This window comes from Pipistrellus kuhlii, unplaced genomic scaffold (assembly GCF_014108245.1).
Source record: "Pipistrellus kuhlii isolate mPipKuh1 unplaced genomic scaffold, mPipKuh1.p scaffold_m20_p_20, whole genome shotgun sequence".
Lineage (NCBI taxonomy): Eukaryota > Metazoa > Chordata > Mammalia > Chiroptera > Vespertilionidae > Pipistrellus > Pipistrellus kuhlii.
The window spans coordinates 12,431,634-12,459,576 of record NW_023425516.1 but is presented as its reverse complement, the minus strand read 5'-3'; the positions used below and the strand labels follow the sequence as shown (position 1 = coordinate 12,459,576).

The following is a 27,943-nucleotide window of genomic DNA, read 5'->3' as shown; positions in this document are numbered from 1 at the left end:
CTGCAGGTTAACAGATGAATAACACACACACACACACACACACACACACACACACACACCCGCCTCCTCCGGGGGTAGCAGAAACACACTGGGCGGGGGCAGGAGAGGGGGACTGGCCCCGGGGTGGGAGTGGCTGGGGGAAGGGGGGGGTCAACTGGGGAAAAAGGAGACATATGTAAAACTTTAGACAATAAATAAAAATTAGAGGGGGGGGCAATGGTAAGGTATGTACACATATAATAATTTAATTTAAAAAATGACAAATTAAGATAATATTTATTTTTAAAAAATAAAAAGATAAAAATTAGAGCCAAAACTGGTTTGGCTCGGTGGATAGAGCATCAGCCTGCGGACTGAAGGGTCCCAGGTTCGATTCCGGTCAAGGGCATGTACCTTGGTTGGGGGCACATCCCCAGTAGGAGGTTTGTAGGAGGCAGCTGATTAATGTTTCTCTCTCATTGATGTTTCTAACTCACTCTCTCTCTCTCTCTCTCTCTCCCTTCCTCTCTGTAAAAAATCAATAAAATATATTAATTTAAAAAAAAACTTTAGATAATAAATAAAAATTAGGAAGGAAGCCAAAATCGGTTTGGCTCAGTAAATAGAGCGTCAGCCTGCAGACTGAAAGGTCCCGGGTTCGATTCCGGTCAGAGGCATGTACCTGGGTTGCGGGCACATCCCCAGTAAGGGGTGTGCAAGAGGCAGCTGATCAATGATTCTCTCCCATTGATGTTTCTAACTCTCTATCCCTCTCCTTTCCTCTCTGTGAAAAATCAATAAAATATATATTTTTTTAAAAATTAGGAAGAAAGGGAGGGAGGGAGGGAGAAAGGGAGGGAGGGAGGGAGGGAAGCAGGCAGGCGCTGAGAACAGCCGGCTCCTCACCAGTCGTGCGGGACCTGCTGGGGCACCCCCCAGCCGTAGTGGGGGGCGTCGTGGATCATGGCCCCCAGCAGCGCGGCGTGGTGCATCAGCTTCTTGGGGATGCAGCCGACGTTCACACAGGTGCCGCCGAGGCCCCACCGGGTGCCTGGTGTGCGCAGAAGAGCACATTCAGATTCACATTCAGGCGAGGGCTTTCCTGCTCTGCCGCAGTTTAGCATGCCTTTTCAGGCGTCTCCAAACTACTGCCCGCGGGCCACATGCGGCCCGCAGAGGAGTCTGATCCGGCCCGCCAGGTTTTTTGGGCAGTGAGCGCAGCCGAGGTGTTACAGTAGGAATTAGTAGTTCATACAGTCCAGCCCTCCTGCTCTCTGAGGGACCGTGATCTGGCCCCCACTTTAAAAAGTTTGAGGACCCCTGCTTAGGTTGTGGTTTGTAACTCTCACATGGCTCAGGTGACCCTGCTCGGTGTAATCACGTCCAGGGTCCTTTGTTAGCGTGGTTTTGTTGTTAATCCTGACTGGGCCAGGGCTCGAACCTGCCACTCAGGTACGTGCCCTTGACCGGAAATCAGGCCTGCAACCCTTAGGAGCACAGGCCGACACTCTAACCACTGAGGTATACCAGCCAGGGCCAGAGTCGTTCTTACATAAGGACGAGGATCTTTAAAGGAATGGCAGTTTACAGGGAAGGCAGGGCCCTCTGTGGAGACTCTGGCAAGCAGAGCGCCTGGTGGCTCAGCTGCCCTTTGTACCAGGAACTGCCCTTCCCTGCCCACTTCCCCGGGACACGTGGCCCCGGCTGGGGGCTGCCTACCTCGCGGGGACGGTTCCACGTAGTCTACCACGGCCACCTTCTTTCCCAGCTGAGCGGCTGCAATGACAAGAGGAGAGGGCAGGTGGGCACAACTGGGAGCTGGTTTGGGGCTGGGACCCCAGGAGCCTATGGGACCCAGAAGAGGGTGGGAAAGGACGAGGGCCTGGGGCACCACCAGCTCTGCACCTGGGTCTCCCACTGCCTGCCGCCACCCAGCTGTGCTGCCCACAGGCGGGACCCTCCTCTGGGCCCAGCTCCCCCTCGCCTCCCACCCCCAGACACTCAGCAAGCCTAGTGCTGTCAATGTGTTGATGTTTCTCCCTCTCTCTCTCCCCCTTCCTCCCTCCTTCCCTCCCTCTCCTTCTCTCTCTGAAATCAATAAAAATATATTTAAAAAAACAAACATATATCCCTCTTCCCCCCCCCCCACACACACACACAGTTCATAGCAGCACTGTTCACGATAGCCCAAACAAGAAACAAGCCAAATGTCCATTTACAGGCGAATGAACCAACAAAATGTGATATGTATAGAACAGAATGCTAACCAACAAGAAAAGAGAAAGGACTGTGGATATATACAGCAACATAGATAGATCTCAAAGTAATCCTGCTACGTGAAAGAAGCCAGGAAGGAGTACATACAGCATGATTCCACTTACACACAATTTTAGAAAATGCAAACTAATGTACAGGGAGAGAACACAGACGGGGCTTGCCGGGGGACGCAGGGGGAGGGGGGGCAGGGAGGACTTCCCGGGGTTTGAGGAAACTTTGAGGGTGGTTATCGGCTGCATTGTGTCCCTCCCAAATTGGCGTGCTGACCCCCAGAATCTCAGAATGTCCTTGAAGACAGGGTCTTTCCGGGGCTGGGCTGGTACAGTGAGGTCATGTGGGTAGGCGCTAATACGATATGACCAGTATCTTTATGTAAAAAGACAGTCACCCGCAGAGGGACAGACAGTGGGGAGCAGGGCACGGTGGCAAGATTGCTGGGGTGATCCCGGCAGAGTGACAGGACCCTGGAGGCCAGCTGTGGAGACAATGAATGCTGCTCATGGCTTCTCAGGGCACATCCCTGAGAACACCACCACCTACTCCAGGGGGCACTGGAGACTCAGTGACACCAGCAGGGCACAGGGCACAGGGCACAGACCTTCCTTGGCACAGGCCAGCCCGCCGGATCCCCCGCCAATCACCAGGAGGTCGTAGTCCGGTCGTCCTGCTGGAGTAAGGAGACAGGGGTAAGAAGGAAGGGCAGGACAAGCCTGGGGCACCAATCCCAGAAGGAGACACATCATTTCCAAAGGGCAAGCAGCCCTGCCTGGTTAAAAGTGGCACAGGCTGGCCGAAACTGGTTTGGCTCAGTGGTAGAGCGTTGGTCTGCGGACTGAAAGGTCCTGGGTTTGATTCCGGTCAAGGGCATGTACCTTGGTTGCGGGAACATCCCCGGTAGGGGGTGTGCAAGAGGCAACTGGTCGATGTTTCTCTCATTGACGTGTCTAGCTCTCTCTCTCCCTTCTTCTCTGTAAAAAAATCAATAAAATATATTTAAAAAAAAATTTTAAAAAAAGTGGCACAGACTCAGTGGACAGAGTGTCAGCCTGTGGACCAAAGGGTCCCGGGTTCGATTCTGGGCAAAGGCACATACAGGCTCCTCCCTGAAATGTCTCTGGGGCTCACTGTGGTGTCACCTCAGAGGCAGCACGCGGCCCCCACTCCCGCGCCCAGCACAGAGGACTGCTCGCCTCTTCTGCAAACTACTGACGTAGAAGGCAGTCAAGAGACAGCCAAATAAATGCAAAATTGATCTTTGTTATTAGGCAAGAAAATGACAGCTGGATTTATCACAAAATTTTGTCTATTAAAACTTTATGCCAAGCATCAACAAAAGAGAGAGAGAGAGAGAGAGAGAGAGAGAGAGACAGACAGACAGACAGCGGGAAAGAAGACATGGAGAAGGGGAATGGAGTGAGCAGGCAAGGACAGGGGTGTCCTTAGGGATGGCCAGCCTGTGAGAGCTCTAACCCAGGCCCAGGTTGGGGATACCCAGCACAGGCACAGGATCAAAGCCTCTGAAGAGTCTTAAACGGCTGTCAGTGACTCTAATGGCTCCCATGTGAGCCCAGAGCAGCAGGAAGGGAGAAATGATAGGAAATGATCAGTCCGTGGGTCTGATAACTACCCAAGGCCAGGGAGCCTCCGAGCCTGGGCCTCTCGGCGAGGAGAGTGCGGCTGTTTCTGCAGCCACGTAACCTTCCTGGCTGTGGAGAAAACACGCAGCGCCCGGACCCCTCAGGGACCTGAGCTCAGTAATGCCCCACAGGCCCCAGGCCGGGGCCCAAGCTCCTCAGGGACACAGCAGCTCGGGCCAGAGGAAGCCCTGGGTTGCATGCAGCTGAGGAAGCCTGGGGAGGAGCAGCCCAGAGCTGTGCCCAGGCCCTCGGTCCACGGCCTGCAGGCAGCCTGCCCAGGGGGACCCGCCGCTGTGCCCGCCAAGCAGCAGGGTCGTGCAGGTTCCCTCCAGCAGGAGGCACCTGAGATGCACCGACAGGTTCTTAGGGATCATCGAATGGAGCCACAACTCCGCTCAAACAGCCGGTCCAAAGGGGACCCAATTCCAAACGCAACTCAAGGATTCTCACGAGGTCTTCGCCTGCTGTCAGTCCCTCGGACGGCTTCCACAGGAGCCTAGAGAACCCCAAACCAACTGCTGTTGGAGAAAAGCTACCTCCGGATGAGGAGCTCAGGCCTGCCGCTCCGGCTGCCTGCCGGGGGGTGACAGGGGGAGGCTTTACCCCGTAAAACACCCCTACCTTCCATGGCAGGTGCTCCGCTGAGTCTCTCCGCCCGGTGCCCCCCACCCCACCCGCCCCACTTTATCCGGCCAGTTACCAGGCAGAGGGCAGGAAGAGCAACTGGCCATGTGGATTACGGGCTTATCTTTGGCGGTTTGCTCTCCCCACTCACTGTGCACGCCCAGGAGCCCTCCGAGCCCGATAACCACTTGGAAGAAGCCACAGTGGAGCGAGCCTTTGGTAAGTGGGAGCCTCTACACTCAGGGGAAGGCTTCGATAGCTCGCTGGGGAGGACTGACCCAGAAGGACCCCAGAGCGGACGGGGTGGGAGCCACTCTGCAGGGTTCCCCAGAGGCCCTGGGCTGCCTCACATCCACTCATGAACCTCACAGCCTCGCCCTCCCCACCTCGGCCAGGCACAGCAGGCAGGGCTGGCCCGGGAAGGTCTGTCTGGCCATGGCGTTCTGAGCCCATTGCCCTTTAATTTTCATATATATATATATATTATTGACTTTCTACAGAGAGGAAGAGAGAGGGATAGAGAGCTAGAAACATCGATGAGAGAGAGACATCGACCAGCTGCCTCCTGCACACCCCCCACTGGGGATGTGCCCACAACCAATGTGCATGCCCTTCACCGGAATTGAACCTGGGACCTTTCAGTCCACAGACCGATGCTCTATCCACTGAGCCAAACCGGTTTTGGCAAATTGCCCTTTAATTTTCTGCTCCTCTCTGACAGGGGCCCAGCAAGCGTGGCAAGGCTGAGTGAACAGCGTGCCGCCCTGGGAGGGGGGCAAGGGGCCCACGGGTGTGCCCGCTAGCTCGGGGCACTTCCTCGGGGAGACCCTGGCAATAGGTGTTCGGGACAGTGTCCCCACACGCCTGGGACACAGCAGGCACCTTTCTCCTCTCAGGCACACCGCGAGGCTGGCACGGAGGAGGAGGTGTAACATCTGGCCAGGTGTCTTTGTTGGGGGTTGGCCCTACCTGCTCCTCACCACAGCTGGAGGGGGGAGGGGGCAGAATTCTTGGTGCACTGCCTCCTGCCTGACTGGAAACTAAAGACTCCATCCCAAGGCCACTGGTGTGACCCTCTCCTTTAAAAGAACAAAAACAAACTGAACCCTGGGGCAGCTCCTGTTTACAAAGCTTTTCCTTGGCCTCCCGGGTTCCCCAAGGCCACGAAGTCCCTGTTTGCCCAGTTACACGCGCAGAGTCAGTCCTTGCTCTCCAGCCCCCATGGCCAAGGGCCCACCACTCCATTCCCGCAGCCCCAAATCCGTGAAGGATCCTTCCCCGGGCCCCTGCCCAGGCCCTTGCACACTCAGTCACACACTCACACCCTCCTGAGCAGCCAGCCCCTGCTCAGGCCCTGGTGGCACGTGTGGGTCTGTGATCACGGTCCTGGTTTGGTCAGTGTCCCTTAGTGGCTCCAGGAAGTTGAACACAAATCCGGACCCCTGCCCAGGGCACCTGCAGAGCAGCTGGGGGGCCCCCCACTCCCGGCTCCCTGGCACCCCTCCCGGACTCCCCCAGGTGCCTGTTCTGAAAACCTGGTGGGTGGGGCGCCAGGACCCCGGGGAGGGGGTGGCCGCCGGGCTGTGCAGGAGGGGACGGCCCCTGGGAACCTCAGGAGCTGGGCGGTCCTCCTCCCGGGCCCACCGTTAGCCCTGGGCAGCGGGAGGGAGCGCCCCGGCAGCACCGCTGCAGGGCGGGCTTCCCGCAGCTCCTCCGTCTGCACAGGGTCCGAGGGCGCCCGGCGGCAGCTGGAGGACGCCGGCTCTCCCCCGGGGACCCCGCCCTACCTGCCGCGCTCCGCGCCGCGCCCCGCACCCCGCCCGCCAAGGCCGGGGCCTGCGGCCGCCACCGGAAGCGCCCGAAGAAGCCCCGCAGCGCCGCCAGCACCGCTGTCGCCGCCGTCGCCGCCATCGCCGCGGGGCCTCGGGCCGGGCTGCCCGCTGCGCTGCCTGCGCCGCCGGGTGAGGTGAGTGCGCGCGGCCGGTCGCGCCTGGTGCCCCGGCCGGGGTCCGGGCCGGGCGGGGGCGCTGCGACCTGGGGTGGGGGGTGAGGAGGGCGGGTTGGGGGTGTCTCTGGAGTGGAGTTGGGGATTCGGTTGGAGGGGTGGGGGGTTCAGACCCTGATGGAGGGGTCCGACCTTTGGGGGTTTGGGGGGGTGTCTCAGGGCAGGAGTTGGGAGGGGAGCCAGGCTTCACCGAGGGAGAGGGAGCTCTGTGCTGTGGGGCAGGATCCGACCTGGAGATGGGGATGTCCAGACTTGGGGGGGATCCAGACTTAGGGGGGGGTGGTCTCCCACTTCCGTGGGGATCCAGACTCCTGGGTGGGGGACCTGCCGCTGGGGGAGGGCCCTGACCTGGTGCCTGATTGCAGAGTCAGGTCCTGACTCCCCCGAGAGATGGTCACCCTTGACCTTGGAGCTGGATCCTTAACCTTGGGAGCGGGATAGTGAGGGCCCAGGCCCAGGGGGGCTCGGGGATGTCCCCAGCAGGCTCCCTCTTGCAGGCCTTGGGGCACCAATCATAGGAAAAGGCTGCCCCAGCACCAGGAGGCCATGACAGTAGCCCCGGACTGGAGAGAAAGGGGAAGTGGCCCCAGGCCTAGGCGGCCTGCTAACTTTGGGGGTTTCCAGCCAGGGACGCCTGCCAAGTGCCTTTGTCTCCCAACTCCTAGCGGGGCTCTGAGGGGCGAGTCCTGTGCAGAGAAAGGACAGTGTCCTAGATGAACACAGCCAGACACTAGCTCAGGCGGTGAGGATGAATTTTATCCAGGGCAAAGGATAAAATGCTCAGAGGAAACTGGATGTCTTTTTTTTTGTATATTTTTTTATTGATTTCAGAGAGGAAGGGAAAGGGAGAAAGAGAGAGAAATGTCAATGATGACAGAGAAGCATTGATCGGCTGCCTTGTGCATGCCGCCCACTGGGGATCCTGCCCTCATGTGCCTTCACCGGGAATCCAACTTTGATCACCAGGTTCACAAGTCAATACTCAGCCACGGAGCCACACCGGTTAGGTGAAACTGGGTGTTTTTAAAGGGAGAATAAAATGGGGGGTGGGGCTCGGGGGTCAGGGTATGGGGGCTTGAGAGAGTCAGGAAAGTGAAAAATTACAAAAAGCAGATTTTTTTTTTTTTTTGTAATTGGTCCACGTGACACTTACGGGAAAGGGGACCTGGCTCGTGGCGGGTCCACCTAAGTAAGGCAGCTGGAGACAGCTGATCTTTCTCATCAATGTTTCTAACTCTATCCCTATCCCTTCCTCTCTGTAAAAAAATCAAATTATATATATATATATATATATATATATATATATATATATATATATATATATATTTTTTTTTAATTCAGCACCATAATCCTTGCCCTCTTGTACAAAGCACACATGTGCCAAAACCGGTTTGGCTCAGTGGTAGAGCATCGGTCTGCGGACTGAAAGATCCCAGGTTCAATTCTGGTCAAGGGCATGTATCTTGGTTTCGCACACATCCCCAGTAGGGGGTGTGCAAGAGGCAACTGGTCGACGTTTCTCTCTCATCGACGTTTCTAGCTATCTCTCTCCCTTCCTCTCAACAAAATATATTAAAAAATAAATAAATAAATAAATAAATAAATAAATAAATAAAAAAGCACACGTGCAATTTTCACCAAATAGAACCACATACAATAAGCAGTTTCGTTTCAGCCTATCAAAAGGGAAGTTTCTTTATTTCATTCTAACAAGTGTTTTCTGATTGAACCCAAGGCGGAAGAAGGAATACAGACAAAGCTTTACATGCTAATGACCAGTGGCAGGCACCTGTATTTAACATGGACAATTAGGGTTTTCCTACACAAAACCCCAAAATCCCCAGCAACCCCAGGCGCTGCAGTTCCATGGCTCGCCCGTTAGAAGTAGTGTCTGTGCTGTCAAGGCCTCTTTGTTCCGGTAGCTTTGCTTCCACAGCACTTTTTCTGGCATGCAGAAGTTAAGTTTTGGTTGGCGTATGTCCCAAGTGTCAAACGGTCCCTTTTAATTTTTTTTAAAGTTTCTTTCATCTTATTTATAAAAGCAAAGAACCAACGCTTCACCATTCTGCATCTCCAAAGGCTTTGGAAAATATATAATCTCTTCCCTGAAGACTCATAATGCCATCCTTGAGATGAAATCTCCACTTGTTTTTGCTTCTGTGTATCTTATCGTAGAGGCACACAACCACGTGTTCGGTATCAAAGAGTTTCTCTCCTTCCTCGTCACTCACGTCGTCATCGCTGTTGAGGGGCATCTCTTCGACCTGCCCACCTTCAGCTCCACCTTTCTCTTTGTCTTCCTCCTCCTCCTCATCGTCGTCATCTTCTTCATCGCCATCTTCTTCAGACGATGTATCCCCAGTTCCATCCACTTGCAATACCGAGGGAGCCTGTTGCTGGGCAGGCTGGGCCTGCGGTGGCTGTTGGCCAGCTGCCGTTATCCGCGCGTGGGCTGGGGTGGGAGCCCCCGCCGTGGTGGCGATAACTCGAGCCTTACTTCCGGTAAATACGATTTGCTGAGGCTGGAGGATGACCGCTGTCTGTGGCGAAGTCCCTCCAGGAAGAGGGGCCGATGCCTGCTGTACTCCGCCAGGCTGCGTGGGTGGTCTAGCCTGCTGCGGCAGAACCACGGGCTGCCGAGGCTGGAGGATATACTGGGCACCGTTGGCTGCTCTGATCACTTGAAGAAGCTGGCCTGAGCTTGTTAATACGTGTTGCACGGGAGTCACTCCAGCAGGGAGTGCTAAGATGGCAGCTGTAGCAGCAGCACTCACGTTGGATGCACTCATGGGCTTTGTCAGCTTAGAATCCGGAGCAGCAGCAGCTTGTGGCGCGGCAGCTGGCCGCGGTGCAGGAATGAGGACCTGCCGGGGCCGCGCTTGCTGAGGGGCCGCGGGCTGCGGTGGAGCTTGCAGGTGGTGGTGGTGGTGGTGAGGAGGCCACTGTTGCTGGGTTTGACGCTGCTGTTGAACTCGCGGTAAAAGCTGCTGCTCTTCCGAATGAAATCCATCCACGGCCCTCGACTGCGCTAGTTTATCCTCCCACAGGGTTTTCAGTTCCATCAGGACCTGTTTGTCGACTCCTTCTTCCAAAAAGATGTCTCTCACCTCATCGATAACGTCTTCGATCACGGATCTGTAAAAGTTAGGCATGCTGTTTGTAATTGCCCGGGTCGCCATTTCCACACACAACACAACCCCGAGAAAACAAGCTAAAAAACAAAACCAAAGGAAAAACAAAACAAACAAAAAAATCGCCGGAGGGTGACCCAAGCAAGTCACCGCAAGACTGGGGGGTAAAAGGGGGGTGGGGTAAAGCAAAATCAGATCCTGAAGGAGTAGAGGGGAGCGGTGAGAGGAGGAAGGAGGGGGCAGTCCTCCCGAAGCTTAAAACCTCGAGAATCGCCCTTAAAAAAAAAAAAAAGAAAGAAAAAGAAAAAGCCAAGACTCTGGAGGAGTCCAGGGGCCGTTGCCCGCTGCACCCAGGAGGGAAACCACCACAGATCGCCTCTCCCCAGGTCCTCACGCCACCGCTGCCGCCACCGACTGCAGCGCCAGCCCCTCCTCAGGGGTTTTATAGCCTGGCCTTTAGGGGAGGGTCTCAATAGAATATTAATCCACTTTATGCTGATGGACCACAATGAGATTGATTCCCTTAATCTCATCTATCCTTGGGTGTGCTTGGCCAATGGCACTAATTGGATTCCTGCTGTCTTCCTAGTCAGGCATTGAAGCTATTTTCCCTCTGGTTCCCAAAGTGCAAGCCATCCGCTCCTAAGTGATTTAGGGGATTTACTAGGTGTCTAGAAACTGCTTGGCATCTAGATTCTTCTAGACGGCGGCACACGGCAGTTGAACTACCCGTCTGTCTCCGTTTCCCTCTACTGCTCATCCTGGCTCACTAGCTTGCTCACTGGCACTTAGGGACGTTAGGTTCCTGCCCTCCCACCGAGGCAGGGAGACGGGTGTGTCCTCGGTTATTGGCTGGAACAGGCAGACACCTTAAGGGAGGGATGGGGTCCTCCTGGGGATGGATGGGGGCAGCCTTGAGCTGTTAGAAACTGTGTTAGTGTTTGTTCAAGTCTTTATAGGCCAAGGTTGAGGCCTAGTTGAGGAGAAGGCTCAGGGAGGATTTGGTCAAGGAGAGAGACCTTATCAAATCCTGTTCTCCTTGAAGGAGAGAAGAATGAAGGTCCATTGCCTGTTTGCTTATCTTTTGTTCCTTAAGGAACAGCTGAACCATCTGTTGGGACTTGGTAATAGAGAATATTTGCTAGATGGTGCAAGCAATCCAGCATGTAAAAAACAATGTATTTATTTTAGAGAGAGAGGAAGGTGAGAAAGGGAGAGAAACATCATTACAAGAAACATGTATCAGCCGTGGCTGGTTTGGCTCAGTGGATACAGCGGCAGCTTGTAGACTGAAAGGTCCCAGGTTCGATTCCAGTCAAGGGCATGTACAGCTGGTTGTTTGTAGCTCTCTATCCCTCTCCCTTCTTCTCTGTAAAAACTCAATAATATAGATAGATAGATAGATAGATAGATAGATAGATTTTTTTTTTAAATGACTTGGTAAAGGCTGACAATGTGTATAAGATGGCAGACCCATGTCCCTCCTCTGTAGGTGATAAAATCTCGAAGACAGTGAACAGGACTGGTCTCCTCAGGGTGCATTTTTTTCTCCGTTGAGAAATTTATCTCTACAGTCACTTTCTCCTTTTTGATCAAAGATAGCCAGAGTTGTTTTTTGTTTGTTTGTTTGTTTTTTAAATAAGATGATCAGAGTGATTATTCTTTTTTTCAAAATAAGTCGTGTCATTAAATTTGGCCTGGTTTATGTTGTTATAAGAAGCGTCCAAACCTGTAGAGAATTTTTATGAGGTTTTTTTTTTTTTTTTTTTTTTTTTGAGCCAAACTGCCAATTGCCCGGAAGCAACATCTCACTGGCTTGAGAAAACGCTCCCCGTGAGGGGCCGTTGGGAGGGTTCAGGGGGCCAGAGGAAGCAAAACAGGGGGCGGGAAATCTCTGGGATTAAATAGAAAGTAAACGGGAGCCCCTGCCAGTGTGGCTCAGTCGGCTGGGGGTCGTCCTATGCACAGGGAGGTCGGACTCCTGGTCAAGGGCACATGCCCAGGTTGCTGGCTCTGTCCCCAGTAGGGGATGTGAAGGAGGCAGCCTATCAATGTTACACTCTCACATCGATGTTTCTCTCTCTCTCTCTCTCTCTCTCTCTCTCTCTCTCTCAAAATCAATAAACTACTTTTTTAAAAGTAAACCGGAGAGACACTCAGCTCTTGGAGGTTACAGCACAGCTATAACTAATATTTACAGCACTTAGAGATGGTGTATGGGAAACAAAATAACAGATGAGGGCTTCCGGTCTTGTGCCCTGAGGGGCCTCGTAAAGAGTAATCTTCTTAAACTAATCTTCAAAGGTATGTTACCTTAAAGGCAAAAAAAACAAAGCCAATGTGGACAGGCTTGCTCAAGATAAAGATCGGACTCACTTTCAGTTGGGAATTTTTCTGTTCGGACCATCCTGCGTGGTTACTTTCGGTCTCTGAGTTTGTAAGGCCCGCCCGTGCAGGCCTCCCTTGAGCTTGTCAGGTGTAGTGCTGGACCCATGAAACCAGTCTAGGAACCAGGTTTTTTAAAGTGTTCTTTGTGGAACTTTTTATGGGCATCTTAGATTAGATTTTTTTTTAAATATATTTTTATTGATTTCAGAGAGCAAGGGGGAGGGAGATAGAAACATCAATGATGAGAGAGAACCATCGATCGGCTGCCTCCTGCTCACCCCCTACTGGGGATCAAACCTGCAACCCAGGGCATGTGCCCTTGACTTATTTCACCGAAACCAGTTTGGTTCATCGGATAGAGTGTTGGCCTGCGGACTGAAGGGTCCCGGGTTCAATTCCGGTCAAGGGCATGTACCTTGGTTGCAGGCACATCCCTGGTAGGGGATGTGCAGGAGGCAGGTGGTCGATGTTTCCCTCTCATCGATGTTTCTAACTCTCTCTCCCTCTCTCTTCCTCTCTGTAAAAAAATCAATAAAATATATAATTTTACAAAGAATGGGCTTATTTAAGGAAAGTTTGGGGGGAGGGGCGTGCTATCGTGGCTTTGGGAAAGGGCCTGGCCTGCCCCTTGCCCATGTCTGTGTTGTCTGAGATGTATTGTACATGGGATTCACACACTGGCACGCTGTGTGGAAGCATGTGGGGTGGGCAGATTCTGCTGGGACAGGAAGACCCCTTCTGCTGCCTCCAAGGGGGGAGGGGAGCCAAAACCGGTTTGGCTCAGTAGATAGAGCATCGGCCTGCGGACTGAAGGGTCCCGGGTTCGATTCCGGTCAAGGGCATATACCTGGGTTGCGGGCACATCCCCAGTAGGGGGCGTGCAAGAGTCAGCTGATCGATGACTCTCATCGATGTTTCTATCTCTCTCCCTTCCTCTCTGTAAAAAATCAATAAAATATTTTTTTTAAAAAGAGTGGGGGAGATGAGCGTGCACCCTGGAGGCAGGTGTCCCGCTCGGTGTGTGCAGGCCTGCGGGAGTCTGGATCATGGCAGGCAGCGGGCAGCAGAGAGGCATTCCTGGGTCTGGTCCCCCAGGGAGCAGAGATCTTGGCTGCTCCTCTCAGTCCTGCTTCCTTGGGGAACGGCATGTCCCTTCCCTTTCTGGGACAGGAGTGCCGGAGGTTTGTGCTATTGGTTTTCCACTGTTTTCTTTTCTTTGTTTGTTTATTTACCATAGTAAAGCATAATAACCTAAAACGTACCACGTTGGCATTTCTGAGTGTACAATCCAGTGGCATTGTTGTCTAACTACGGCCAGTATTGCCAGAACTTTCTCACCATTCCAAAAAGAAACGCTTTGCCTTATGGATAGAGCGTCGGCCTGTGGACTGAAGGGTCCCAGGTTCGATTCCAGGCAAAGGGCACGTACTTCAGTTGCAGACACGATCCCCAATCCTGGTTGGGGGTTCATGTGGGAGACAACCAATCAACATGTCTCTCTCACTCGATTCTTTCTCTTCTCTCTATGTCTCTTCCCCTCCCACTCTCTCAAAAAAAAAGGGAAAAATATCCTCGGGTGAGGATTAACAACAACAAGAAACTCTATCCATTCAGCAGTAATCCCACCTCCCTCCAGCCCCTGGCAACCTCTATTCCACTTTCTGTGTCTATGGAGTTGCCTGTTCTTTTCCATATAAGTGGAATCAGGCAATATTTGTCCTTTTGTGTCTGGCTTATTTCACTTAGCATAACGTCTTTATTTTTATTTTTTATATCCTCGCCTGAGTTTATTCTGAGAGGGAGAGAGGGAAAGGGAGGGAAGAGGGGAGAGAGAGAGAGAGAGAGAGAGAGAGAGAGAGAGAGAGAGAGAGACAGCTCTTTCCCTTCTGAATATGTGCCCTGACTCAGGACTGAAGCCAAAACCTTTTTCGGTGTACGGGACAACCCTCCAACCCACTGTGCCACACTGTCCTGGGCACATAATGTCATCAAGGCCCACCTGTGGAGTAGCATCTATCCGTATTGCATTCGCTTTAACTAAACGATGTCCCGTTGGGTGGATAGACCACATTTTCTTCCCCGTTCATTCATCGATGGATGGACGCTTGGGCGGTTGCTGGGCTTTGGCCGTTGTAAACAACGCTGAGGCTGTCTGTCTGCCGGGAGCAGACTGCCCTCACCCTCAGCTCTTCCCCAGGGCAGAGCAGCGGGCATGCAGGTCCCAGGGCCCCAAGCAAGAGGAGCTCCTGTGTTTACTACTCATTTCCCCACGAAGGACTCGCCGGGCAAAACCCCAGGTCAGAACATCTGCACACTCTGGGTGGCTTCCTCTGTGGAGTCTGTGTGATTTCATTTTTGACGAGAGGCCCGATGCACGGAATTCCTGCAAGCGTAGGCCCTCTTGCCCCCGGCTGCCGGCTTCCCTCTGGCTGCTGGCAGGCACCTGGGACCCAGGCTTCCCTCACAGTCCCAGCTACGTCCAGAAGGAAGTCCGGGAGGATGTCCGCTCTAATTAGCATATTATGCTTTTATTATTATAGATGGCATGACTCTCTTTTTTTTTTTTAATATATTTTATTGATTTTTTTACAGAGAGGAAGAGAGAGAGGGATAGAGAGTTAGAAACATCGATCAGCTGCCTCTTACATACCCCCTACTGGGGATGTGCCCGCAACCAAGGTACCGGAATCGAACCCAGGACCCTTCAGTCTGCAGGCTGACGTTCTATCCACTGAGCCAAACTGGTTTCGGCATGACTCTTTCACACGTCCGCCCTTTTGTTCTGCAAAGCTCTGGGCGGACCCGGACTGTTCTCTCCCAGGGCTGGGTGGGTGTGACCTCGCCCAGCGTTGCTGGGCAACTCAGAGCAGGGAGGTTTAGGAACAGGATGACCCTGCAGTCAGGGAAGTCTAGTGGGGTTTCGGTGTTAGAAGGGGAGGTGCCCACTGGGAGGCAGTGTGGCCAGTCACCCGTGCTCAGCTGGTGGCCAGGGGCAGCGCGTCCCTCTCTCCAGGGTTGCTGGAGGACCAGATGAGGTGGACTTGAAGCCCATTCCCCCAGGCACTGCATGGGGTGGGGGATAGTACCCTGAGTGTCTCCCTGAGCCCCATGACTCCAGGGGGCCTGGAAGAGCCAGTGGGAGGTGGGCGTGACAGGCGGTGAGGAAGCATGACAGCCCCTGCACGTGGGGCCACTTGGGCCCTGCTTAGAGCTGCCCTGCCTGTCGGGCCTGCCACCCGCTCCTTACAGGAAGGGAAGGGGCTACAGGCCACCCCACAGGTGGGGCCCCTCTCTGCACCCTTCTGTCCATAACGATGGACAGACAGACCTAGAGGTAGAGATTTAAAAGCCAGATGCTTACACAATTCGAGTATTCAGGGGATTGAGATGTATAGTCCACGATCCCTGAGTTTGCCAAGTAATTCGCTATTTAAGCAGAATACTTTTTCTTGATTAAGATATTTATTTCTAACATTTAGTAGGTTGTGTTTTTTTTAAAATACAGAGAATAAAACAAAATGGCCCAGGATCTCACCACCCAAACACCCTAGCCATAATAGTAACAATAATAAAGAAGCACAGGTGTAGCCGAAACTGGTTTGGCTCAGTGGATAGAGTGTCGGCCTGCGGACTGAAAGGTCCCAGGTTCGATTCCAGTCAAGGGCATGTACCTTGGTTGCGGGCACATCCCCAGTAGGGAGTATGCAAGAGGCAGCTGATCAATGATTCTCTCTCGTCGAAGTTTCTAGCTCTCTATCCCTCTCCCTTCCTCTCTGTAAAAAAAAAAAAAAAAAAAAAAAAAAAATATATATATATATATATATATATATATATATATTTTTTTTTTTTTTTTTTAATGCTATTCTTGCAAAAACCGGTTTGGCTCAGTGGATAGAGTGTCGGCCTGTGGACTGAAGGGTCCCGGCTTGGATTCTGGTCAAAGGCATGTACATTGGTTGCAGTCACATCCCTGGTAAGGGGTGTGCAAGAGGCAACTGGTCAATGTTTCTCTTTCATCGATGTTTCTGGCTCTCTATCCCTCTACCTTCATCTCTGTAGAAAATCAATAAAATATATATTTTTAAAAAATGCTATTCTTTAAAAAGAAGAAGAAGAAAAAGAAGAAGAAGAAGCAGCAGCAGCAGCAGCAGCAGCACAGGGGTGGCTGGAAGCAGGCAGGAGCTCTGTGAACAGTCCTGGGAATCCGAGCCCCAGAGGAGAGGCACTGTCCTTGCCTATCATGCCCTCTGCCCACGTGACCCCTCACCTGCGGGGTGTGTCCTGTCCCGCGGGCCCCGGAGCTTCCGCAGAAACAAGCCTGACTCACACTCTGTCAGGCTGGTGAGGCCCAGGGTCACCCACTCCGGTGCCAGGACCTTTCCTCGTTTCCCGTGTCTGCTCTGGGCTCCCGGCCTCCTCCTGTCAGCTTCGTGCGTGCTGCCTTCACTCGTCTTTCTCTCCCTGATTGGTATGTACTCTTTGTAACTGGCCTTTGGTCTTATCTGTCACGTCTAAATTGGAAATTGCTATCCTGGAACACCGGCCTTCGTTCATTTCTCCTGCTTTCTATCAGGTACGGTGCATGTGCCCTCCTCACCCCGGGGGGGCCGGCGAGGACCAGAGGGCCTGTCCCTTGTCTCCGGGGCTGTGGCCTCTCCGAGGCCTTCCGTGCTCCTTCCCCCGAGGAGGGGAGGTGGAGAGCGAAAATGGCTCAGATATCTGGACCCTGGCCATTTTCAAGTTACAGTTTCCACTGGTGATAACCTCAAGGCAAAAGAACTCCCCAGCCCTGGCCGCCGGTGTGGCTCAGTGGATAGAGAGCATCAGCCTGCGGACTGCAGGGTCCCGGGTTCAATTCCAGTCAAGGGCACGTGCCCAGGTTGCGTGCTCGATCCCCACTGGGGGGGCGTGCGGGGAAATCTGCTCTGAAGGCCTGGGTGGTGCTGGGAGCAGGGGTGTGGAGCGAGGAGTTGGGCCCATTGGTTGTGCAAACTTGGACCTGCTGAGCGCTCAGCCTTGTGTAAACAGGCCCTGTGGCCTGAGGGAGCCTGGAGTGTGCACACTCCCCTGGGTGGAGTGTCAGCTCTGACGTTCATTGCCCGCTGTCTGTTCCTCGTGGTCCAGGGCGGTGGGGTTTGGGCTGACAGCTGTTTTTTGTTTGTTTGTTTGTTGGTTTTTTAAGTGTCATTTTTGTTTTGTTTTGTTTTGTTTTGTTTTTTAAATATATTTTATTGAGCCAAAACCGGTTTGGCTCAGTGGATAGAGCGTCGGCCTGGGGATTGAAGGATCCCGGGTTTGATTCCGGTCAAGGGCATGCACCTTGGTTGCAGGCACATCCCCAGTAGGGGGGGTGTGCAGGAGACAGCTGATCGATGTTTCTCTCTCATCGATGTTTCTAACTCTCTATCCCTCTCTCTTCCTCTCTGTAAAAAAATCAATAAAATGTATTAAATAAATAAATAACCCGGGACCCTTCAGTCCGCAGGCCGACGCTCTATCCACTGAGCCAAACCGGTTTTGGCCGTCAGCTGTTCTGGAGGGGGTCGCCCCTCCCAGGCCCTGGGCCTGCCTGCTCCCCTGGGGGTGCCTTTCCGAGCGGGAGCTTCGTGGAGAGCAGGGTCCTGCGTGGCTGCCAGGATCCTAAAGGGCCTTTCTTGTGAGTGACCACCCTGCTGAGGGAAGCTTCCCATAATCCTCTCCCTTTTGTCCTTTAACATGGTGCAGTCTCCAGCCTGAAATCTGAGCATGCGCCCTGCACACTTGGAAATCTCGGGGCTAACCAGGCCTTGCCCTGTCTCCGGGGGCCCTGGCCCGGCTCCACGTGGCTGGCTCCTGACCTACTTGCTTGAGGAATGCCCAACCAGGGGAGGCCAACCGGCACTTGTGGCAGTGGATAGAGCTGGCACCTCTTGCTTACCCTGGGGGGCAGGTGGCAGGGCTGGCCTTCCTTGTCCAGAGATGGCCTGGAGCCCTGGCCTGTGTGGGGCAGTTGGTTGGGTGTCCCATGCACCAAAAAGGTTGCCAGTTTGATTCCTGATCAGGCCACATGCCTGGGTTGCTGGTTCAGCCCCCGGCAGGAGACATTCAGGAGGCAGCCAATTGATGTTTTGCTCTCACATCAATGTTTCTCTCTCTCTCTTTCCCTTTTTCTTAATAAAAAAAATCTTCAGCCGAAACCGGTTTGGCTCAGTGGATAGAGTGTCGGCCTGCGGACTGAAAGGTCCCAAGTTCTATTCCGGTCAAGGGCATGTACCTTGGTTGCAGGCACATCCCCGGTAGAGGGTGTGTAGGAGGCAGCTGGTCGATATTTCTCTCTCATCGGTGTTTCTAGCTCTCTATCCCTCTCCCTTCCTCTCTGTAAAAAATCAATAAAGTATATTTAAAAAAGAAAAACGGGGCGGGGGGGGCGGGGGGGAGATAGACTCGCCCCCTATGCCTGGCCTGAGGACTGGCTTTGTCCTTATCTGAAAACTCACGTGAAGAACCACATGAGACCCCAGACCATTCTGAGTGGGCACCCACCTGGGCTGAACTTAGAACAGGACCTCCCCTGTGCCAGCTGTGCCCCCCATAGGGCAGTGGCTGGTCCCAGGCTGTCTGGGAAAGTGCCCAGAGAGGGGGGACTGTGACCAGCAGGCCCCCAAGCAGGACTGTCAGACACACACCTGGGCCGTCTGCCTGAGGATTCGTCCTTAGCCGGAAGCTCTTAGCAGGGGCGATTGGGCACTTGGTAGAACTCTTGAGCCGTGGGCCCCATCAGCACCAGGGAGACAATGGTGGTGTTGTCGGCGGGCAGTGGGAGGGCAGCAGGTGTTAGACCAGTGGGGTCAGTCCGGACCTGGGTTCAGCAACCTCAGTCCTTGGGTTCCGACTAGGAAAGAATTCAGAGCAAGACCCCAACTGGAAGAGAACACTTATTTGGCAAGTCACAGAGGGAGAGGAAGTCGTGTTTGTCCTCAGGGCTGGACTTCAGGGCGTGCAACACAGCACATTCTGTGTAGCCAGCAAACTCATTAGTCCACAGAGCCAAAATCGACAGCACGACGATTGACATTTCGTGGGAGAGCCACATTTTTTTAAACTTAAACTTCTTCTTTTGAGAGCCAGATTTTTTTAAGCTTAAACGTCTTCTAACGCCACTTCTTCAACACAGACTCGCCCAGGCCGTGGCGTTTTGTGGAAGAGCCACACTCAAGGGGCCAAAGAGCCGCATGTGGCTCGAGAGCCACCGTTTGCCGACCACTGGGCTTAGGAAACTGGTTATGGGAGTCAAAGTGGAAGGGCCCTCGGAGCTTGGGAATGAGGAAGCTAATGGCAGTATGCCTGGGCAGGGAGGTGGGAGAGAGGAAGGGACAGGGTTACTCCTGGGACAGGGAGGGCCCCGGGTCCTCCATTCTAAGGGTTTTAAGGGCTGCGATGTTAGGGGAGATCCCAGGACAAGAGCTTTAATAGAATATTCCGTAGCTTTCCAGGTGTGCCCACTCAGTGGTCTCCACTGATGGATTGGCTGGCATCAGGCCAGGGGGGTCACTATTCCATGCAGCTGGTCCCATGGCTGGTTCTGTTGCTTCTCTGGGCCTGGAGCTGAAGACCAACCGAGGCCTCTAGATGTTACTATCTCTAGGGAGGAAAGGTCAAGGGGTCCAAACCTCATGTGCGAGGGGAGAAAAGGTCACCCTGCAGGGAGGTCCCACCCTGCATTGCTAGGCACCTGGGGCTTTCCGCCCTGATGACCTTCTGGACCTGACCTCATGCCTAACTGCCTGCAACAGCAGCGCCAACAGCCGAAACCGGTTTGGCTCAGTGGTAGAGCGTCGGTCTGCGGACTGAAGGGTCCTGGGTTCGATTCCAGTCGGGGGGGGGGGCATGTACATTGGTTGTGGGCATATCCATGGTAGGGGGCGTGCAGGAGACAGCTGGTCGATGTTTCTTTCTCATTGACGATGTTTCTACCGAGTTTCCCCGAAAATAAGACATCCTCCGAAAATAAGACCTAGCGCATGGAAAGATAAGACATCCCCTGAAAATAAGACCTAGCGCAACTTTGGGAGAAAAAATTAATAATATAAGACACTGTCTTATTTTCGAGGGGAAAGGGTAGCTCTCTGTCCCTTTCTCCTCCTCTCTGTAAAAAAACAATAAAATATATTTATTTAAAAAAAAAGAATACCATTGATTACATTTTAAAAACAAACAAAAAACCCAGTAGCACCAACACACGCAGGAGGAAGCAGGAGGGCCAGGAGGACAGGTCTGCACTAACGTGGGGGAGCTTGAGCCCTATTCCCCGCCCTCCCCCCAGCTGGCTTCAGGACTGCCTTGGCCAGCCACCAAGCCCTGAAGCCGGCCACCCTCCCCTTGACTTCCTCCTCCTCCTCCTCCTCTCTCCTCCTCCCCCGCCCACCCCGCCCTATCTCAGATGCTGGAGGCCCCACCCCTGCTGTGGGCAGCCTTTTTATTGGGCCTGTCCCTGCTGGGGCTGCTGCTGTGCCTACGAGGAGGACCCAGTGGCCTGCTCCTCATCGGCTGGAACGAGTTCGTCCTGCAGCCCGTGCGCAACCTGCTCATGGGGGACAGCAAGGAGCAGCGCATCCTGCGCTACGTGCTGCAGCACGCGGCCGCCGGGGACCCGCAGAGCGTGCTGGACGCCATCGACACCTACTGCTCACAGAAGGAGTGGGCCATGAACGTGGGCGACAAGAAAGGTGGGCGGCCCGGCCAGCAGGGGGCGACTACAGGGAGGGGGACCCCAGACCGGGCAGCACAGCCAACTATCACCCCATTTCTGAACATTGAACTCATCTGGAGCCCCGGGGGCCGGAGCCACCTGTCCAGCCAGGGGTCAAGCCTGTGCAGAAACCCTAACACCCACACATCCCTGTCTCCATGGGGAGAGAGGGACATTTGGTGGTGTTTTTTTTGTTTTGTTTTGTTTTGTTTTAATATATTTTATTGATTTTGTACAGAGAGGAAGGGAGGGAGATACAGAGTTAGAAACATCGATGAGAGAGAGTCATCGATCAGCTGCCTCTTGCACACCCCCTACTGGGGATACTGGGGATACATGCCCTTGACCGGAATCGAACCCGGGACCTTTCCGTCCCCAAGCCGAAGCTCTATCCATTGAGCCAAACCGGTTTTGGCGAGAGGGACATTTGATAAGCCACTCAGGAGGCCACTGCGTAGCGTCTCCCCCGCCCCCCCCCCTTGCCGCAGACCAACAGCCAGTATTAGGGGGGACAGTAGTGGCTCCAGGAGGCCCTGTATTCACACGCCATACCTCAGAGCTCGGCTGGTGCAAGGTGGACAGTGGGTTCCTGGGTGTCCCTGCCAGGCACGAGGGTGCAAAGAGCTCCTTGGACTCTGCCCGGCCCAGGCATTGGCTGCCTCCTGACCTTGGACTCCAGCATGGAATGTGCTGTGTTGCACGCCCTGAAGTCCAGCCCTGAGGACAAACGACAGCTACTGTCTGGCTCCAGGGACTGAGAGTGGCCCCTGGGTGGAGTGGGGATGGGGTGGGGGTCTTCCACAGAGGGCAGCTCTGGGTTAGAGCCAGTACGCGCCAGCCAGGGAACGTGGAAAGAGAAGGGCCAGTGTGTGGAAAGGCAGAGGCCTACGGTACCATGGGGGTTTGGGGGGGAGGGAGGGGTCAGTGCCGTGAGACGGGGCCTTGGGGGAGGGCTGGGGGGGCCAGGACTCAGAGTGGGTGTCCTCCCGCCCTGCGCTCACCCCTGTCCACCCCTGAAGGCCAGATCGTGGACGCGGTGGTGCGCGAGCAGCGCCCCTCCGTGCTGCTGGAGCTGGGGGCGTACTGCGGCTACTCGGCCGTCCGGATGGGCCGCCTGCTGGCTCCCGGCGCCCGCCTGCTCACCATCGAGCTCAATCCCGACTACGCCGCCATCACCCAGCAGATGCTGGACTTCGCCGGCCTGCAGGACAGGGTGCGCACCTCCCCCCGCCCGTGACAGAGCCAGGGGTGGGCGGGTGGGAGGGGGAGGCCTGGGGTCTGCCCCACATAGTTCAAAACACGTTTGTCCCGCGGGAGCCAGGCCTCAACGCCTCCTGGGCCAGGGATCACGGGCCTCCAGCAGCTCCGTGAGGGCATCTTACTTAAGGTGACCAGACGTCCCAGGACGCGGGACAAATGGTTAAAAAATCAGGACGTCTGCCCAAACCGGTTTGGCTCAGTGGATAGAGCGTCGGCCTGCGGACTGAAAGGTCCCGGGATCGATTCCCATCAAGGGCATGTACCTTGGCTGCAGGCACATCCCCGGTGGGGGGTGTGCAGGAGGCAGCTGGTCGATGATTCTCTCTCATTGATGTTTCTAACTCTCTGTCCCTCTCTCTTCCTCTCTGTAAAAAATCAATAAATAAAATATATTAAAAAGAAAGAAAGAAAGGAAGAAAGGAAGGAAGAAATGGGACGTCTGGTCACCTTAGTCTTTTTTTTTTTTTTTAAATATATTTTATTGATTTTACACAGAGAGGAATTGAGAGGGATAGAGAGTTAGAAATGTCGATAAGAGAGAAACATTGACCAGCTGCCTCTTGCACACCTCCCGCTGGGGATGTGCCCACAGCCAAGGTACATGCCCTTGACCGGAATCAAACTCGGGATCTTTCAGTCCGCAGGCCGACGCTCTATCCACTAAGCCAAACCGGTTTCGGCTGGTCGCCTTAGTCTTACTGCCCATCCCTCAGAGCAGGAAACCTCCGCAGAGGGAGGGGCAGAGCGGAGACTTGTGTCCCCAGAACCGCAGAGGAACTGTGGGTGGATTTGCCTAGGAGTCTGGGGGCGGCGGGGGGGGGGGGGTGCTCTTTGACCCCCGTGGGCACAGGCACTGATGGAGCGCCATTGCAGGTCACCGTGATCCTTGGGGCGTCCCAGGACATCATCCCCCAGCTGAAGAAGAAGTATGACGTGGACACGCTGGACATGGTCTTCCTGGACCACTGGAAGGACCGGTACCTGCCGGACACCCGCCTCCTGGAGGTGAGCTGTGCCGCTGCCCGGTGGGGATGCACCGGCTGCCGGCGAGCATGGGCTGCCTGGCCGGGGGGCCTCCGCCTCTGAGGAGCCAAGCGCTCCAGCGTGGCCCTGCCGGGGGGGGGGGGGGGCCGGGGGGCCACAGGTGGCTCCTGCTGGCCACCGATGGTCAGGGAGCTCAGAGGGCTGCGTGCAGGAGGCCCCGGGGCAGGAAGGAGACCAGGAACGGGCTCAGGCGGCCTGTGCCAGGGCAGCAGGCCGGGCGCTCCTGGACCAGATGGCCTGGTCCAAGAGGGCCCAGGGCAGAGGAGGCAGGAGGGAAGCAGCCTGGCAGCCGTGCTGGCTCTCCCTGCTGGATGGTGCGGGTTAGGGAACTCGGCGTCTCCTGCCCTCCTTCCCCCACCCCCCATGTCCCCATCACCAGACTGGCCCGGCCCTCAGTGCCAGCTGCTCAGCCGGCACAGAGCGGTGACCATTGGGCTGCCTTGTCAGGAGGGTGGAGCTTGGGTAAGGTGACCAGATGTCCCGCTTTGGGCGGGACAGTCCCGATTTTTAACAATTTGTCCCGCGGCGTTTTTAAAAAAGTCCTGATTTATTTATTTATTTATTTTTGAAAGAAAAATTGGGACTTTTTTTTAAAAAACGCCGCGGGCCGCGGGACAAACTGTTAGACATCGGGACGTCTGGTCACCTTAAGCTTGGGGCCTGTAGTGAGTTGACACGCGGCACTTAATACGGATGCGTTGGCCCTCCCTGGGCGGTCAAGAGGACTCTTAGAAGCATCTGGGCCCTCCTGGAGGACCTGGGACACTGTCCCACCCCCGCCTCCCTGCCCGAGGGCCAGCCTGGCACCGCCCCATGTTACCTGTCCCAGGCTCCCCCACCTCCGCTCCCTCCGGGTGGACACTCTGCCCAGTGCAGGGACTGGAAGCACCTGGAACCCAGTGGTTCCGGGGGGTGTGAAAGGGCACGGGATGTTCCAGGTGGGGGCCAACTTGGGCCAGAGGGCCAGAGCTGTGTGTGGATGGCCTCAAATGCCACATGGGCTCCCAGCCCACGAGGGTGAGGTTGGGGTCCAGGAAGGATCCCCGTTGGGCGGGCAGAGCGTGGGGAGGGATGGCCGTGAGGAGGGGTGCAGGTGTCCCGAACCTCAGGGAGGCAGTGGGTGCTGGTGGTGGAAAGGAAGGGGACCCTGGGTTGGAAGTGGGGCAGGCCCTGAGTTGGCTGAGACATGCGGGCAATGAGGAGGTGACCAGGAGAGGTGGGGTGGGGGGAGAGGCTGTGCCTCAGGACAGAGTCTTCCTGGGGTCCCAGCCCTCCTGGCCGTGCTGGCTGCGGTTCCCTCCAGCCTGTGGGCTGTGGGGCAGCCGAGGGCCCTCCAGCCAGAGTTTCGGACAACACCCGTAAGAGGTGGACGTGGGCTGGGCCCAGAGACTGGCTTCTCACACAGAGAAGCAGTAGCCCCAGGGCATGGACACAGTTTTAAAACCCGTAAGAGGCTGGGGCAGGGGTCCTCAAACTTTTTAAAGTGGGGGCCAGATCACGGTCCCTCAGAGAGCTGGAGGGCCGGATTATATGAACTACTAATTCCTACTGTAACACCTCGGCTGCGCTCACTGCCCAAAAAACCCTGGCGGGCCGGATCAGACTCCTCTGCGGGCCGCATGTGGCCCGCGGGCCGTAGTTTGAAGACGCCTGGGCTGGGGCAACCCAACCACGAGGCAGAATGTGAACAGAAAGCATTCCTGAGCCTGGGGGGGTCCACCAGGCAGAGGGGCGGGAACCTGGAAGTCAGGTATTCAGGGCAGAAAGCAGGCGGCCGCCCCGCCGGGCCTGTGTCACAGGGCGGGGAGGGTTCCAGCAGCCTGGGTGTGATGGCGAGGACAGGGCCGGCACGGACGGAAGAGCAGCAAACACCGCCGTTCCGTCACCAGGAGCCTGATCGTGTTCTCAGTGCTCCTCGTTCGAGGCTGGGAATTCTCTCCAAAGAGAAGCCCCGATTGGGACCAGCTGCGTTTCTCACCGGGGGCTCTGCAGGCCCCTGGCCTGTGCGGGGCAGGGCCAGCTGCCCCGCCCCTCCGCTGGGAATAGGGCTGGCAGGGTGCCAGTTCAAAGTCAGGTGGCCGCTTGGAGGAGGCCTCAGTCCCTTGGCACCTTTGAGTCACCAACGGGGCGGCTTGAGGTGTCCTCAGTCGTGGCAGCTGGCTTCCCCCAAAGCCAGGGGTCAGAGAGCAAGAGGCAGACAGACAGACAGACAGACAGAAGGAGGGGCTGGGTGTGACCTAGTCCCTGGGGCTTCTGCTTCTCTGTGTTAGAAGCCAGTTTCTGGGCCCAGCCCACGCCCACTCCTTGAAGGGCCGAACTGGGGACACAGTGTTAAAGTCACCTCGCCCTTGGCCCCCTGTGCTCACACCCCGTTTCCTCCCGGGCAGCTAGCACAAGCCGGCTTCTCAGACTGCGCTTCTGGCAGGAGTCTCCAGGGGCCTGTGTCCTGTGCTGGCGTAAAATTCGGTTCCTTCTCTTTTGGAAGAGAAAACACTCCGTGACTCGTAATGATCCTTTCTGTTGCAATTCTGCCTCGTGGGTTGCCCCAGCCTCGTGACCTCACCCGTGCCTGTTGTCCGGAGCGCTGGCTGGAGGGCCCTCGGCTGCCCCACAGCCCACAGGCTGGAGGGAACCGCAGCCAGCACGGCCAGGAGGGCTGGGACCCCAGGAAGACTCTGTCCTGGGCGCAGAGTTCCAGTCCGATGTCCGGTCACCTGGGGGTGCCCCTTGTGTGTGGTCCTGTCGGCAGCCTTCTTTTTTCTTTTTTCTTTTCTCTTTTTTTCTTTCTTTTTTTTTTTTTTTTTTATATATTTCATTGAGTTTTCACAGAGAGGAAGGGAGAGAGATAAAGAGCTAGAAACATCAATGAGAGAGAAACATCAGTCAGCTGCCTTTTGCACATCCCCCACTGGGGATGTGCCTGCAACCAAGGTACAGGCCCTTGACTGGAATCGAACCTGGGACCTTTCAGTCTGCAGGCTGACGCTCTACCCACTGAGCAAAACCGGTTTTGGCCAGCACAGCCTTCTTGCAGAGGACATGCTGGGGGAGGGGAAGCTGCAGAGAGACTCATGTGACCCCAGGAGGTGAGGGGGTGAAACCGGGGGTCAGGCCAGCAGCATAGGGAGCCCCCCACCTGGTCAGGTGCCCCTGAACTGCTGGTTTGGAGCACACTGGCTGGGCACCCCTGACCTGCACCCCCTCCCACCGCCTTGTCCCCCGCAGGAGTGCGGCCTGTTACGCAAGGGGACGGTGCTGCTGGCCGACAACGTCATCTGCCCGGGGACGCCCGAGTTCCTGGCGTACGTGCGCGGGAACAGCCGCTTCCACTGCACGCACTTCTCCTCCTTCCTGGAGTACTCCCAGACCGTGGACGGTCTGGAGAAGGCCGTCTACATGGGCCCGGGCAGCCCGGCCCCGCCTTGACCGCCCACACTCCGCGGGGGGCCCCCCCCAAGCCCGGTTAGGAAGGTCACGATGGGTTCGCTGCTGCCCTCTCTGCTTCTGCAGTTCTGTCCTCCATGCCACACACACAAGGCCTGCGAGGCCCAGGCCAGCCACACCGGCCCCTCTGCACATGGCCCCGAGCTGTCACACCCGGCCCCCCGCCCAGAGCAAGCTGCTCACCGTGCCCCATCCCCGCAGTCCATCTGGAAAGCTATGCGTGAACAGTGAGCCAGGGGAGGCGGTGGCCGTGGCTCCCTCGGCCCTCTTACCAGCACCCTAGTAGGGTTTCTTACACGGACAGGCCCTTCGCCCGGGCGAGGGGGGAGGTGGGAACATCTGGAGACCGGGCTGTGCACCCAGTCTGTCCTCTGCAGTCGCCGGGCAGCAGCACTGCCTCAGCGAGGGCACTGTGACCAACAACACATCACACCTCTCTGATTCCTCCGGGTTTTCCCTTCTCCTTTTCAAGAAAGAAATGCAACTTCACTAAAGCTGGCTGACTGTTTTAACAATTTTATACCTTGACAATCATGACTAAAAGATACTAAGACAGTAATTAAAGATCTAAGTATTTAAATATAAGAGGTCCACTTTGTGTGTGTTTTTCAACCACCACGCTGCTCTTTCCCTCCGCTGGCGCCCTCCATGTTGGCACCAAACACACAGTGCTCCCCTTGACTGGATGCCAATGTTGTCCACATGCCCAGGGGCTCCCAGCCCCCAGCACTGCTCCTCCAGTGGCCTGGCCAGGAGCCGGTCACAGCCCCACCTGGACAGCTGCAGGCTGTGTCACCCCGCCAGGGAGCCTGTCCCAGCCCCACCTGGACAGCTGCAGGCTGTGTCACCCGGCCAGGCGCCTGTCCCAGCCCCACCTGGACAGCTGCAGGCTGTGTCACCCGGCCAGGGAGCCTGTCCCAGCCCCACCTGGACAGCTGCAGGCTGTGTCACCCGGCCAGGAGCCTGTCCCAGCCACACCTGGATAGCTGCAGGCTGTGTCACCCGGCCAGGAGCCAGTCACAGCCCCACCTGGACAGCTGCAGGCTGGGTCACCTGCGAAACCAGAACAGGGCAGCTGGCCACCCTTCACACCCATCTCTGGCCAAGCAGGTGTGGGGGGATGGAGGACACGGCTCTGCGGCAGTGCCAGGCATGGCCTCCGGCAGCTGGTCCCTCAGGGCCCCCCGGTGGCACTAATGGGGGCACCGCCCCAGGCCCACTCAGCCTTGTTTATGGAAAAGACTCAGCCCAGGCTGCACAGCTGGTGAGGAATGAGGTAGAGCTGATTTGTATCCACTAACTCCAGCCCCAGCCCTGTCCCTCCCATCCCAACCCCCAGCCTGCTTGGACCTCTGGCCAGCTCAGGGGAGCACCTGTCCTGGGTGAGCCCCTCTGCCCAGGACACCACGCTGGGGCTCAGGGCCCA

General features: G+C 55.7%; 3 protein-coding genes across 7 annotated transcripts in view; 1 reads left to right on the top strand and 2 right to left on the bottom strand.

Moving 5' to 3' along the window:
* The window catches only part of TXNRD2 (thioredoxin reductase 2), a 46,523-nt gene extending 40,069 nt beyond the window's left edge, over positions 1-6,454 (bottom strand). Inside the window, exons 1-4 of one of the 4 annotated variants that reach the window (XM_045585496.1) lie at positions 6,305-6,454; positions 2,855-2,923; positions 1,699-1,755; positions 886-1,030 (exon numbers count right to left, since the gene is read on the bottom strand). In XM_045585496.1, coding sequence (XP_045441452.1) covers positions 886-1,030; positions 1,699-1,755; positions 2,855-2,923; positions 6,305-6,428 — 395 coding nt within the window. In that variant the 5' untranslated portion in view covers positions 6,429-6,454. Of the gene's footprint in view, positions 1-885; positions 1,031-1,698; positions 1,756-2,854; positions 2,924-5,841; positions 5,864-6,304 lie in introns of those variants that run through there. The other 3 variants (XM_036449150.2, XM_036449149.2, XM_045585497.1) reach the window with 3 other exon arrangements.
* Positions 6,379-27,094, top strand: COMT (catechol-O-methyltransferase). Of its 2 annotated transcripts, none has more exons than XM_036449107.2 (5): positions 6,379-6,483; positions 20,461-20,746; positions 21,789-21,982; positions 22,903-23,034; positions 26,299-27,094. In XM_036449107.2, exons 2-5 carry the CDS (start codon positions 20,461-20,463, stop codon positions 26,497-26,499), a joined length of 813 nt encoding a protein of 270 aa, XP_036305000.1. In that variant the 5' UTR covers positions 6,379-6,483; the 3' UTR covers positions 26,500-27,094. The 2 variants fall into 2 exon arrangements, with proteins under 2 accessions (XP_036305000.1, XP_045441454.1); XM_045585498.1 differs by lacking the exon at positions 6,379-6,483 and adding an exon at positions 20,282-20,292.
* On the bottom strand, positions 8,273-9,940 carry LOC118725568 (transcription initiation factor IIA subunit 1-like). The gene has a single exon (XM_036449499.2). The coding sequence runs from the start codon at positions 9,699-9,701 to the stop codon at positions 8,580-8,582; it is 1,122 nt and encodes a 373-aa protein (XP_036305392.1). The 5' UTR covers positions 9,702-9,940; the 3' UTR covers positions 8,273-8,579.
* Positions 27,095-27,943: the final 849 nt, after the last annotated feature.

Bases quoted from the DNA above. Each gene is read 5' to 3' on its own strand.
- LOC118725568 (XM_036449499.2), bottom strand. From the start codon at position 9,701: ATGGCGACCCGGGCAATTACAAACAGCATGCCTAACTTTTACAGATCC.
- COMT (XM_036449107.2), top strand. From the start codon at position 20,461: ATGCTGGAGGCCCCACCCCTGCTGTGGGCAGCCTTTTTATTGGGCCTG. The intron at 20,747-21,788 runs GTGGGCGGCCCG...CCACCCCTGAAG, and splicing joins GAACGTGGGCGACAAGAAAG to GCCAGATCGTGGACGCGGTG. The intron at 23,035-26,298 runs GTGAGCTGTGCC...TGTCCCCCGCAG, and splicing joins CGGACACCCGCCTCCTGGAG to GAGTGCGGCCTGTTACGCAA.